The sequence below is a fragment of the Staurois parvus genome, unplaced genomic scaffold (genome assembly GCF_062004578.1).
Source record: "Staurois parvus isolate SC_StPar_1 unplaced genomic scaffold, SC_StPar_1.0 ptg000169l, whole genome shotgun sequence".
Classification (NCBI taxonomy): Eukaryota; Metazoa; Chordata; class Amphibia; order Anura; family Ranidae; genus Staurois; species Staurois parvus.
The window spans coordinates 7748012-7761721 of record NW_028317965.1 but is presented as its reverse complement, the minus strand read 5'-3'; the positions used below and the strand labels follow the sequence as shown (position 1 = coordinate 7761721).

At 42.6% G+C, this 13710-nt stretch overlaps 1 protein-coding gene across 3 annotated transcripts in view; it reads left to right on the top strand.

The window, feature by feature from the left end:
* The window catches only part of PSME4 (proteasome activator subunit 4), a 243830-nt gene that overhangs the window by 56673 nt on the left and 173447 nt on the right, over positions 1 to 13710 (top strand). For 2 of the 3 annotated variants that reach the window (XR_016312594.1, XM_089676469.1), the window contains exon 4: positions 6402 to 6461. The exons of the other annotated variant lie outside the window; for it this stretch is intronic. Coding sequence is in view for 1 of the 2 variants with exons in the window: in XM_089676469.1 (XP_089532595.1) it covers positions 6402 to 6461 (60 nt within the window). In the remaining variant the exon portion in view is untranslated. The remainder of the gene's footprint in view (positions 1 to 6401; positions 6462 to 13710) is intronic. 3 annotated transcript variants of the gene reach the window in all.

The window sequence follows — 13710 nt, the reverse complement described above, 5'->3', positions numbered from 1 at the left end:
ACCTCGGCTACATGTGACCTGTACATGCGCATTGAGATTGCGCTTCTGGTAAGTGGGCAATCTATCTACCCCTCCCCTCGATATTGGATTGGATTACACCAACGTTTTTGGAAGTTTTTTCATAATTGAACTGCTTACCACATCTGATATTATTGCATTGGACAATCATCTTTTCTCATGAGTTATTTTAACATAATTGCTATAAAGATATTGTTTGTAGCGCTGCACTTTTATTTTGTTTAGGCCTTATGCACACTGGACCTTTTTGCCTTCTTTCCTAGACGCCTTTCTTCCTGACAGCAGCATTTGTGGCCGACAAAAGGCTTGTAAATGGCTGTGACTCCCGCGCTCATGTGAGGGAGTGATGAGATCGCAGCTCGGCCAGTCACCCCCGGTTCACATCTATGCGGCCGTAGAGGCCACGTTTTGCGCAGGCACGAGAGCACATTCATTTGAATGGACTCTCGTGCCCTTGACACGCAGGGAAGAAGTCCCTGCACTTCTCTGGAAAAATCAGCCCGCACGGGAACCTCGGTTCCCAGTACGGTTGCGTTTTTCCAGTGCGGGCAGCGTGGCATTAAAACGAATGACACCCGCCCACGGGTCCGCATTTCTCTGTGCGGGTGGTGCGGCTGCACGGATTTTTGTGCGGATTCACAGCGGCGGCACCCACACAGATGTGAACCTAGGGTCAAACAGCAGCAGCCAGCAAACTGAGAACCAGGTGAAGATGGAAGCCTCTGCAGATGTGACAGCGTGCCGCTGGAGGGCTTCGTCTTCAGGTAAGTCGTTCATAATTTTCTAGTAAGTCATGCATACTAGCTCATTATGCCTTTACCTTGTAGGGAGAAAGTGTGGTTTTTGGTGGGGTTTTTTTTTTTTTTGGTTTTTTTTAGCTTCAGAGTTTACTATTGCTTTAAGAGGTCTGTTTTCTTCTCTCCAGTTCTAATTTAGGGTATAGGAGGAAAGACATTATGAATCAAGCTGAAACCTCGTCTCAAAATCTTTCTCACTTCTCCTATTTAGCGTTCTGTGTGACTTTGATAAATGTCCTCCAGTCTATTTTCAGCAAGCACAAATTTTTTTTTTGTGTTTTTTTGTTCTTTTTAGGATATGGCCTTTTTAAAAAAAAAAAAAAAAAAAAAATTTAATTTTTCAATTAAAGCGCACCTTTTTACCCAATTTTTTTTTGTTTAAATTTGGATGGAATAGGGAAGGGATACAACCCATGTCAGGTTTTACTACTATCTGGAGCTTGCTTCATGTTCTGGGGACATCCTTTTATCAGGAAGTGAGGGAATACCTGCTGCAGGTAAACCAACAACAAGGGCCCGCTTTCACTTGCGATCATGGGGGCAGTAGAAATAGGCAGTTGAGCCATGTTTTTACCATTTCTTAAGCTGCAAAGGCAGCCAGATGGGATTGTACACATGTCACGGCAAAATTTGTTGCACCACTGGATGTAACCCATTCAAGTTAATCAGGCTGTGCTGCAATCCATGCTCAATGCACACAGCTGCAGCACAGTGGTTCAGGCTTACAGGGTTAAAATATGTGGTGAGGAAGCGACATGTCGCCTCCCAGCTGCTTGTCAAATGCTCGCTGAAAAGCTATCAACCATGGATCACTTTTCAGAGGGGCGGCAAGGGCGGCCGCTGTGTAAATATACCATTATGTGTATAGCTTTGTATTGTAATGAATGCATATTCATCTTTTCATTGTAAGCATTATGCTACTGGTTCATAAATAATAATCTTTCAAAAACGGACATTATTAGTCCTCCAAAGGCCCCTTTCACATGGGGCAGGCTTTGTTTAGATCAGCAGAGGATCTGTCTGCTGATCAGAGCATAGTGGGCGGATGACCGGTCCATGTCCTCTCTATGCAGAGTGGAAATTGGACAGAGCCTGCTGTGCTCTATGGGTAGTCCGGTGTAAACGGACAGCCAATGCCCTCCAATTTGATCTAAATAGACGGAGGGGAATGGATCCCACTTCCTCTGCTTTTTTTTTTTTTTTTTTCCCATTTTAAATTTTTTTTAGCAGACCGAATTGGATTGGAGGTAGGTGGATGTAGACTGACACAAGTCTGTTTACACCCACCGGTCCATAAGAGTGAATGGAGGGTCTGATTAGGTCCACTTGAAAAACGGACAGGCGGACCTATCGGACTCTTCATGCTAAAGGGCTTGAAGTGTCTTTTGGCAGAGACTAGGATAACATTAAAAAAAAAAAAAAAAATCACGTATTTTTCAATTTACAGTGGGCATAGAAAAGAAACAATTTTTGTTGCTTTGCAGCCTGAAATAAAGACAACAGTTTTTGTTTTATCCAGCTGTATTTACTCAGTGCAACTTATAACATCCAAGTGAAAGATTTAACGCCAACATGTCAGAATAAAATAAAAATAAATAAAAAGCAGAATCACTGAGTTGGAAAAAGAATTGCCCCCTTGAATTGGTATGTTGTTGCACTACCTTTTTGCTTTAATTCCAGCCTTTAGTCTGTCAGGATATGTTTTTACTAACTTTGCACACCTAGATTTTGCTGATCACAGTTGAAAGTCATTTTTAGGAGGAGGGTGATCCTTTTTCCAACTCAGTGATTCTGTTTTTGATTTTTTTTTTTTCTTAATTTTTGTGACATGGTGTTCAGAAACAATATAGTATAGTTTAATATAGTATAAAAACAATTCATCTAATATTTCCAAATTAACCGTTAAAGTGCAGTAGTGCCACACTCTTCATTTCGCTAGAATAATTAGTGAATACCAAAAAATGTGCTATGATTCAATCAAACCTAAATTAATAAAATTACTATAATATAAAAAAAATGAAAAAAAATTCATATTATTTCCAAAGTCAATTTCATAAGTTTCCATAAAGTGCTCCTCTTGAAAACAAGTGCTCTTCAAATTTTGAATCTTAATATGCGCTTACCTCAAACTGCACCACTGCACTTTAACAAGGCACTACTGCACTTTAACAAGGCACTACTGCACTTTAACAAGGCACTACTGCACTTTAACAAGGCACTACTGCACTTTAACAAGGCACTACTGCACTTTAACAAGGCACTACTGCACTTTAACAAGGCACTACTGCACTTTAACAAGGCACTACTGCACTTTAACAAGGCACTACTGCACTTTTAACTGTTGGTGTTCTGTCTTTCACTTGGATGTTATAAGTTGCACTGAGCAATACAGCTGGATAAAACAAAAACTGTGTCTGTCTTCATTTCAGGTTGCAAAGCGACACAATGTGATTATTTTAAAGGGGGGTGATTCTTTTCTATACCCACTGTAGTGTGGTGGTTGTTTCAAGATGTTGCTGGCACTGCAGAGTTATGATGTGCCTGACCACCTGTATGATACAAGCCTTGGGCTCATTGAGTAATCGCTATTGCCTCATTTAGGAGAATTCAAAACATAGCAGCTGGGAGTTCTCTGTACTTGTTCTGTTTATTAGGTGATCATCTTTCATGTGTTTGTGTCCTGAAATACTGAGCTGTCACTCACCACGTGGTGGGTCAGGTTTATGGTTCCAGCACATAGTTTATCTGTTTTTACTTTGCTTCAGCATTTCAAAAGGGAATTCTACTAATGTTTGGGGGTAGGTGAGGTGTAGTATGGAAATAATTAAAGCGTCACTCCGCTTTTTTGAAAAGACAAAAAACAACCCTCTCTGGGTGATCAAAATACTTTTTTTTGCTCTGAATAGCAACAATAGCTGTTGTTTCCTCATGTCCTTTGCAGACTGAGAGTTCATTCAGAGGGTGCTGACACCTATACTGTGGGCAGGCTCCTTTTTATTGAGCTTCAGGCTGCACGCAGTCAGGTGAACGCAGGCGCAGTGGCTGCACAGACACAGCTGCATATCAACATTTGACATGGGAGCAGGAGTGGTAGCATGGATCTCTACGCACACTGTCTCACATTTTGCCACGAGGCTGTTTCCATGCATTCACTGCATCTGCATTCACTTCTTTAGGATGCCTGCTCGCAGCCTGGGGCAGATGCAGGGGCAATACCAAAGGTAGCCTGCATGCAGGACAGGTGTCAGCACCTGATTTTGAATGTGAGGATCTGGTTCTTTATAATCATCTGGTGCACTCTCAGTGTTCTAATGAGAAAAGGCTGCACTCTGTATCCCTTTGGAAGTGTAATCCTTGGGAAGTATCTTGCTAAAACAGAATTTCTATTGTAGTGGGTGACAACAATTTGACTTTGTTTTTACGTGAAATCTGCTTAAAACACGTGAGCCAACCACACAAGCAGCAAAGACATTTCTTACCATATTATATTGCATCTTACAGTAAATTACAGAGGCTGCAGATTGAAAAGGAAAGGCAATTTTAATAACATTAAATTACAACATGGCTTCTGTAGCAGCTGCATGGGCTATAGGATTTGTTTTTAATTCCCTATATTTTTCATCTTTAAGTTTGTCCCCCTTCATCCATCTTTTCAAAACCAAGTTCTGCATATTTCTAAATATTTTTTTCTTTGTTTTTATAGGAACAGGTAGATGGATTTTTATTGTGGCTTTAAGGCCTCATTCACCATATTCAAAGTACTAAAGCTAGAAAGTCTGTAATACAGCAAGCCAACTAGCATTGGAAAGGGGGTTCAACAATGGCATTTTTTTTTTTTTTTACGTACTTTAACATAGTGAAATGCCCTCCATATATTACCAGGCTTTGATCACCTTTGATGAGGTTGAACTGTGCTGCTAACTGTTCCTTTTCTCCTTGATGGAGAGGCAGCTGTACCTGAAGACCTGCAGTGCAAGGATCTTCCTGAATCAGCTGCATTCATTTTGTACATCTGTGCTGTTCTTCCTCCACCTCTCCTGCTGATTCTTTTATATCCTTCCACCAGTCATAGATCATAAGTCATCAGGGCACAGTGCTGATACAAAAAAGCAAAGCCTTGCTCCTCTACCAAGATAAAGTCTCCACACAGACACAAGGCATTAATGCCAAAGTGCAGCCAAATAAAGAGAAAAATCAGCACAAGGGACATAACTTAGTAGGATGTGTTCTTTGTGCTGATGCCTGTTCTTGTAGTTGAAATCCTCCTCTGTCCATCCGTTTCCCCCCCCCCCCCCCCTTTGCTCCTTGCTGCCATAATATTCTGCTACCACGGGGTTAATAGAACTAAGGGGATGTGATCAAGAGAGCCCGACTATGCCTGTCCTTTCCACCCAGTTCCACTATTTATAGAAGTCATCCTACAGTTTCTAAAAATGAAACCGTAATGGAGGGGGAAAACCTATCAATCGGTCATCCGCCTGTTTCATTCACAGAAGCGGTAGTATGGCTTCTATGAATGGAGCAGCTGGGTGGAATGGGCGGGCATAGTCAGGCTCTCCTAATTACAGCTGCTAAGGTCTATTAACCCTTGCCGCACAAGAAGATTGTGGTGGTAAGGGGGCAGTGGTCTGACAGGTGGGGGGGGGGGGGTGTATGGATGGAGGTGTATGGATGGAGGATTTCAACTAAAAAGGTATCCGCACAAAAAAACATCTGACGGACTGTAAATTAAGTCCCTTGTGCTGATGTTTCTGTGCTTATAATTTGGTTGCACTAGACTTGACTTTAAAGTCAGTAATGGGGAAAGATCAGCTGCTGGGAGCCTACAGACAATACTGGTGGCTCATATTTTGCCCTAGGCTGCCCAGAGGCACAGCTTCCATAGTTCAGGTCCTCCTTAAAGTGGTTGGCAACCTCCAGATACGAAACCTGAACAAAGCACTTCATTTTATACTGTGTACTTACCACTATCTAAAGCACTGACTGACTGTGATTTCTGTCTCTTCTCTCTTTAATCTACTGTCTGCATGAGTCACTTTTCACAGATTTTTGCGAAACCAAGAGCTAAAAAGGTTGGGAGGGAGCTCCACCACACAGCCTGTGATTCATATTCATAGCTCTGCAGGTTCTCTTGTGTACTGTGTGTGGAGGGGGAGGGGGGTTGTCCCTTATCTCCAATCATGGCTCAGAGCTCCTGTCACGGAGATCTGCACTGAGAGGAGCCGCCAGAGCTGAGAAAAAAATCTGTGTGTTTTTAGAACAGTCTACAGAAGATGGCCGCAGATAAACGGGTACAACTTATGTAGGAGGATTTGTTTCATCTCTGTGTATCACCTGAGGCAAGTTGCTTCACTGCCTATATTTTAAGGGTTTACAACCACTTTAAGTTGATGTACATAACACCACCATATACTGCATTTCTATCATCTTTAATTCCTCTGAATTGTGGGATCTGCATTTTGTCTGACATTGACCTATCTTACAGTATTTATCCATACTAGCTGGTGGGCTTGATGATTGAAACCTTCTCATGTTTGCTTTTCCATTTCATGACTTTGCTTTTTTTGTCTCCATTTCCATATTCAGTTCATATCGGCAAGGCTTGTCCTCCACTAAAACAGTTGTGCTTAATGTTTTACGTAGGTGGTAAGGACACATTTGTTTCCTCTGTTTGTTGGTTTTGCTGCTACAGATTGGCTGGTATTTTTTGCATGTTTAATTCAAATAAAACTCCTGTAACAGATGACATCTTGGCACCGTCGCCTGTACAGACTGTGTTTGGCATGTGATTTATTTGAAAATGGCAGAAGGCTAACGCCTATTAACATGTATGTTACACTAGAGCACTGTGAATGTTTGACACTATGCATCACTGGAGTCCTCACACTAATGTCCTAACCAGAAAGGGAAGATGTACTGTGCACCCAGATCCTTTATATCAGTGGTTCTCAACCTGTGGGTTGTGACCCCTTTGGGGGTCGAACGACCCTTTCACAGGGGTCACCTAAGACCATCGGAAAACACATATTTCCGATATGTAAAGCGCAGCTGCTGTGTTGAAAGCAGCTGCTGTGTTGAAAGCAGCTGCTGTGTTGAAAGCAGCTGCTGTGTTGAAAGCAGCTGCTGTGTTGAAAGCAGCTGCTGTGTTGAAAGCAGCTACTGTGTTGAAAGCAGCAGTATTGGAGGTAAAACGACACTCATGAATTATAATTACTGGGTAAATAATTTTATGACTGGGGGTCACCACAACATAAAGAACTGTATTAAAGGGTCGCAGCATTAGGAAGGTTGAGAACCACTGCTTTTATATCTTGTTGTGGCATTCACCCTTCACCATGGTTGGCCGCCAAGAACACCTGCCTTCACAAACTATGTGTTAAAAAGAACTCCCTTTCCCCAACTGCATAGCAGGTATCCCTTATGCTGTAACTTATCTTTAGTTTCCCTGTCCGCTGCACTGATCTGCAGCACTGACTCAACAAATGGTACACCAGACCCTGTGTGACGTGGGATCAATTTATCGATGGGATATCGCAAACCATGTTGGATCCAAGTTTTTGTAAAAGCAGAATATTGTACTCTATTATCTATTGATGGAAGCAGAAATACTGCGGTTGTTAGAATTCGCTAATTCCATAGGTTTGAAATTAAATTTAATTTAACATGTCATATAGCCAATGACCACCTCCATGTATACTTATTATTGCCAGTATGAACCTATTGATTATAATTACAGTGACTAAATGGTTAGCACTTCCACCTGACAGTACTAGGGTCCTCGGTTCGAATCCCAACCATGGCACCACCTGCCTGGAGTTTGCATGTTCTCCCTGTGCCTGTGTGGGTTTCCTCCGGGTACTCTGGTTTCCTCACACACTCCAAATACATGCCGGTAGGTTAACCATTAGCCGCCCGGCCAATGGCCGTTTGGCAGCTTCAAAAGTGTTGCTGCATTCCGGGTGCATGCCATTTGGCGTGCTCCCGCACATGCGCAGTTTGCGCTAATGCAGAGCGGCGCAGCAGCGCGATCTGTCACCGGCCGTGTACCTCGGACACGGCCGATGACAGATCCGAGTACCGGCTCCCGTTGCTGGTACCATGTGACCTGCTGTGACCAATCACAGCAGGTCACATGACAGTTGTATACAATGGATGGCTTCATTCATGCCATCCATTGTATACTACTACCTAGCTGTGAATGGTCACAGCTAATCACATGCACATGTCATGTGATTAGCTGTGACCAAATCACAGCTAAGCACAAAAAAAAAAAAACCTGAATGAATCGATTTCATTCAGGTAAATGCTTGCTTATAGCAAAGTAATTCTTTGCTATAAGGAAATTGTGTATAAAAAAAAAAAAAAAAATACTGATCACTTCCCCAAAGTAGTACAATGTTACTATGGTAACATTGTACTACTATGGTCATAGTAAAATATGAAAAAAAAATCTTAAAAAAAAATGTAATAAAAAATTAAAAATAATAAAAAAATATATATATTTTTTTTTTCATACTGTCACCAGTCAGTGTCCCTGTTCACCGCCATGCCAGTTATATGATGACGCTGTACTGCACTGGTGACAGTATGTAAAAAAAAAAATTGTGAAAATAATTTTTTAAATTTTTTCATTTTCCAAAAAATTATGACAAAAAAAATACAACTTCAAAAAACTCGCCATGCCTCTTATGAAGTACGTCGGACTGTCTACTGTGCAAAAAGGGGTTATTTGGGGGATATCTGTACTGTTCTGACATTCTTGGACCTCAAGAAATTAGATTGGCTGTCAGTACTTCAGGATTGATCAATATTCAGATCTATACCATAGTTTGTGAACTCTATAACTTTCCTACAAACTAAATAATACATCCTAATTTGGGTTATTTTCACCAAAGACATGTAGCAGAATACATCTCGGCCTAAATTTATGAAGAACAATTATTTATTTGTAAACTTTTATAACAGAAACAAAGAAAAATGTGGTTTTTTTTTCAAAATATTTGGTCTTTTTTTGTTAATTTAGCAAAAAATAAAAACCCCAGCGGTGATTAAATACTACCAAAAGAAAGCTCTAGTTGTGTGAAGAAAATAATAAAATTTTAGTTTGGGTACAATGTTGTATGACCGCGCAATTGTCATTCAAAGTGTGAGAGCGCTGAAACCTGAAAAATGGCCTGGGCAGGAAGGTGTAAAATTGCCCGGTATTGAAATGGTTAATTGGCTCCTGTCTAAATTGGCCCTAGTATGTGTATGTATGAATGTGAGTTAAGGAGCTTAGATTGTACGGCCCTTAAGGGTTAGGGACTGATGTAAATGTACTATGTGTGTGTAATATATATATATATAAGCACTGCGTAAATTAAAATTGTATATAAAATCTTAATGGCTCATTTAAACCGTCGTGTTGAGGTAGTGTGCATTACCACGACGTACATTAATACGTCAAGCATGGTGCAGGGGAACTCCAGGCACAGAGCTTTTTGTAATTTCTGGTGTGCTGGGCATAAAGATACCTCTTATCAGGGCCACCGATATGGGGGTAGCAGCAGCCCTCTTGTACAGGGCCCGGGCCTCATCAGTTCAAGAGGGTGGCCCTGGAAGCTTTATTGTGTAGGCAGTTCCAAAAGCTACTATTCACAGCTCAGCGCTCCCCACCACCCTTTCCCCTGCAGCTCATCCAGTCTCTTCTCTTCCTCCAGCTGGCTGTCAGCTGCAGAGAAAGCCGCAGGAGGATTGGTTTCAGGGATTGACCACTCTGATCACCGCCTCTCCTGTCCACAAGATCCAATATCCCTGACACCCCCACTCTGCAGTGTTTAGCGGCCCCTTTCTTTCCTGAATGAGTGATCGGTACTGATCGCCCCTGTGTTTACTATGCTTCACTTTGTGAAGGAGGAGCTTCTGTACAGAACATCCCTGTTCATTCATTCTGCAGTACAGTTGAGTTCACAGAGAAAGGATCGGTGATTTGTGTCCTCATCTCTTTCTATGTCTCATAAAGGAGTCTGGTTTAGACCTGGGAATCTCACCAAGGCTTCTCCAGCCACAGGACTGTTAAAAAATGAAAAAAAAATAAAACAAAATTGAAATAATGTAAAAAAAAAAAATGAGGGTCTCATTCTCTCAGATACTCTGGCCATGTGAATGAGTGGCTTGTTCATGCGGACAGAGCCTTGTTAGGGGCCATACACCTGCATCCACATATCCAGGCTGGAGGAGGTCCCTGCCTCTGATTGAGGTATATGCCACATCAGAATCACTGCACTGTACATTAAAATGTGTAATTTTCTTAAAGCTGAACTCTGGGCAAAATAATACAAATATGTCCTCAATAGGCATAAATGATACAAATCCACTTTGTGTGCACCAAATGCTTTTACAATCCCAGATATTACCTTGTAAGTGTAGCAGTGACATCATCACTGTGCTATTCATAGGCTGAGCAGAGCTGTGGGAGGAGCTCAGCAGGCTCCATCCAATACAGGCTTCCTGCAGAAAACTACAGAAGGGGGAGGAGGAGACCAAACCAGTCCCCGTACACAGTGAGATTGAGCGGTCTTTATTACAGGAAGCTCCTGCACAGAGGTAGTTTCACACTGGATTACTGCACAGTGAAGTGTCTAGAGGTGAGGGTGGAGGATACAGATAACAGAAACAGCCGCAACAACCTCTGTATACTGGGTCTCCCAAAGGGGGGGTGGAGGGTCCAGAATCCAAAATGTTCACTGAGTGACTGCTAAAAACCACCCTCCCACAGGCGTGATTCCCAGGATTCCTAGCGGTCAAGAGGGCCCACTGAATGCCAGCTGCATGGGGTCCCCTGACACCCCACCAGGGGTGGACTGACAACTCATGGGGCCCCCGGGCAATAGGGGATCATGGGGCCCCTGTGTCCTTGCCCAAACTCAAAAAAGCCTATGAAAAAGGTACCAGGGGCATCTCATTGGGCCCCCTACTGACCCCGGGCCCTCGGGCAGGTCCCGAGTTTCCAAATGGTCAGTCTGCCCCTGCACCCCACCACACTTTTGTATTCTGAAACTCCTCAACTTTAAAGACTGCAACCTAGTCTTTGGGAGGTGAGGCTGCAAGGAGAACTCTGCCACGAGAACGCTAAGCTTTTTATATTTTCCGACTACTCTATCAAGACACAGATCCTCTGGAGATCTTTAGTTGGAGTGAAGGCCAAGATCTGGTCCAAGGATGTTCTATACAACATGGTCTTCCTGGCCAATCTACATGTTCAATCAAGATGGAGAATACGCAGACTTGTATTTTCACAATTTTTGCTTTGAGTTTAGCTCTATTGCTGGATCGTACATTTCCTGCTGTTCTTCTGGCCTGCTATGGATATGAAAGCTGAGGCTCTCATAGATGGATGTAATGGTGTCCTTTATCCAGTCCTCTCTCCTTTTCTCCTTGGCCATTCACCAGACACTCTGTTTTTACCAAGGGTAGATGGGGAGGTGAAGGAACGACGCTAGCACTTCCATCTATGAGAGCCGTAGCTTTTGTTTTTTTATTCACACCAGGCTGGAAGTACAGCAGAAGCTGTGTTATCCGGCATGAAGATGGGTATAAATTGCAGTGATCCCATCATGGCATACCCCTTAGCTGGGTACTTTTTTCTTTTACAGACCAGAAATTACAAAATGTTTTGTGCCTGGAGTTCTTTTTTAAACTGTTTACTGTCATATGGATAAATAAACCTGATTTACCACACAACTATATGATACTTGAACTGACACATTCTATTTTTACTAGCTGAAAGGAGATGAGGGAAGTGTTGGTTGCAGTCAGTGTCAGCAGAGAGAGGTTTCTTGTTTCTTCCATTAGTATTTACTGTCCCTCTTCCTGGTACGCAGAACTGGTATGACTGTGCTGGGGACAGATTGTTTTCTGCTATAGATCATGACTTCACTGATCTCATGTTGTTGTTCATGTCAACACATCTGGGTGCCAGACCTGTCATGGTGGCCTTCTAATGTGGGCTTACTCCTCCTCTGCATAGGACTGAACAAATTCCATGAGACGGGCAGCCAAGTAGAGCCGTGGCCTAATGTATTTCACTTGTCTGTTGGCTTCAGTTCCCTTGATTTTTAAAATTGCTTGCTAGTTATAGAATTCCACATTTATTTTAACGGTTCAGTGTTCCTTAACAAGCCCCATATAAAGGTCTCATAACAAAGAGATGTGTACTAGTGAGAAAGTTCTAATGTCTACTTCAGCCTTTCTCAACCTTCTCAACACAGAGGAACTCTTGAAATCACTTTCCAGTCTCAGGGAACTCCTGCTAAAAATGACTACAAAGCATGATACATTAGTGTGATGGTCAGTGTGAAGAATGCTCCTTACACTTGTGGTCATTTGAAAGAATCCCCCTCCCCTTTGCAGATGGCTAAAAAGATCAATGGTGTCAATGGGAGCTAAGCAGAAATTACTCATTGCGCATGGAACCCCTAACAACAACTGGAGGAACCCTAGGATACAATGGAACCCTGGTTGTGAAACCCTGTTCTATATGAACAAATCTTGAGAGCCGATTGCTCGTGCTTTTCACTAATCTGCAGATGGGAGAATACTTCTTTAACCTCCCTGGCGGTATTCCCGAGTGTAGCTCGGGGTAAAGTTTCAGCACCACAAGCGGCAACCCCGATCTACACTCAGGAATATCTTGAAGCGTTGCTCTGGGATCTATTCTTCACTTATCTTGTCCTGCGCTCCCGCGATGTCCCCCCTGCAGTGTCCCCGGCCATGTCCTCCGGCCGATGCCGGCATCTGTCTTCTGGGTTCCGTTCCCTGCGACGTCGGGACGTATGGGGGGCGGAACTGGCGGGAAATGTAAAAATGTGAAAAAGTGACATTCACTAAATTCACTAAAATCACATCGTATAACATTCCTGTATCAAACCATTTCACATACATTTTGTCTCGAGTGCTTTGTCCGGCGCCCTGCCTGCATTTTTACTGTTCTTTCTGCCTGGAAACTGAGAAACGTCCATGGCGTCCAAAAAGCGTCCCTTTAGGTCAAAAGCGGTTTTAGACCAGCTAGAGAACAGTGATAGTAAATCAGAACCACTTGCAGAATTGAGTGATAATGATTCGTGGGGGAAATTCATCATCAGACACTGAAAACGATTTTGCGACTTTGCTTAGTGATGTGCGAACTTGGCGCTCTATTTCAAATTTCTGTGTTTTTGGTTTGATTATATTATTGAATTACATTTATTCTATTATTTTTTGATTATTAAATTATAATTTATGATTTCGTGTTTCAAATTTTATCATATCCGGGATGTTTACTAGACTCTTGTTCGGACAGATTTCAGTGAGTTATTCCTAAAATTACAGGCCTACAATAAAAAAAATACATATTTCCATGCCAAAAAAGTACCGCTTTGAGCACAGAAATACTGACATAATCAGACCGCTATGGAGGCCTACTACCCCTCTGTTAACAGAGCACTTTGGTAGCTGTGTATGTATGTATGTAGTATATATATTTTTTCTTTTTGGAAAAAGTCCTCAAGAATTTCTGTTACTACTATGTATTAACCTTTAGTGGACATCACTAGAACACATGACACCTGTTGCAAGATGTCATAACTAGGGGTAAGCTCAGACATGTTCAGATCAAATTCTGAACGAGCCTGCCCGGAAGCCGTCAATTGTACTGGGCCAATCATCTGTGACTGGGGTGTTCCCCACCCCACAGCCCCATGTGTATGTGCCTATTGTATATGTAGGGCTGCAGGACAGGGCAATGCCCCAGCCAGGGGCACACTGACCATTTGAGCACTCGGGCACTGCCCGAGGGCCCGGGGTCAGTAGGGGGCCCCATGAAATGCCCCTGGTACCTTTTATTTATAAGCTTTTTTGAGTGTGGGCAAGGACACAG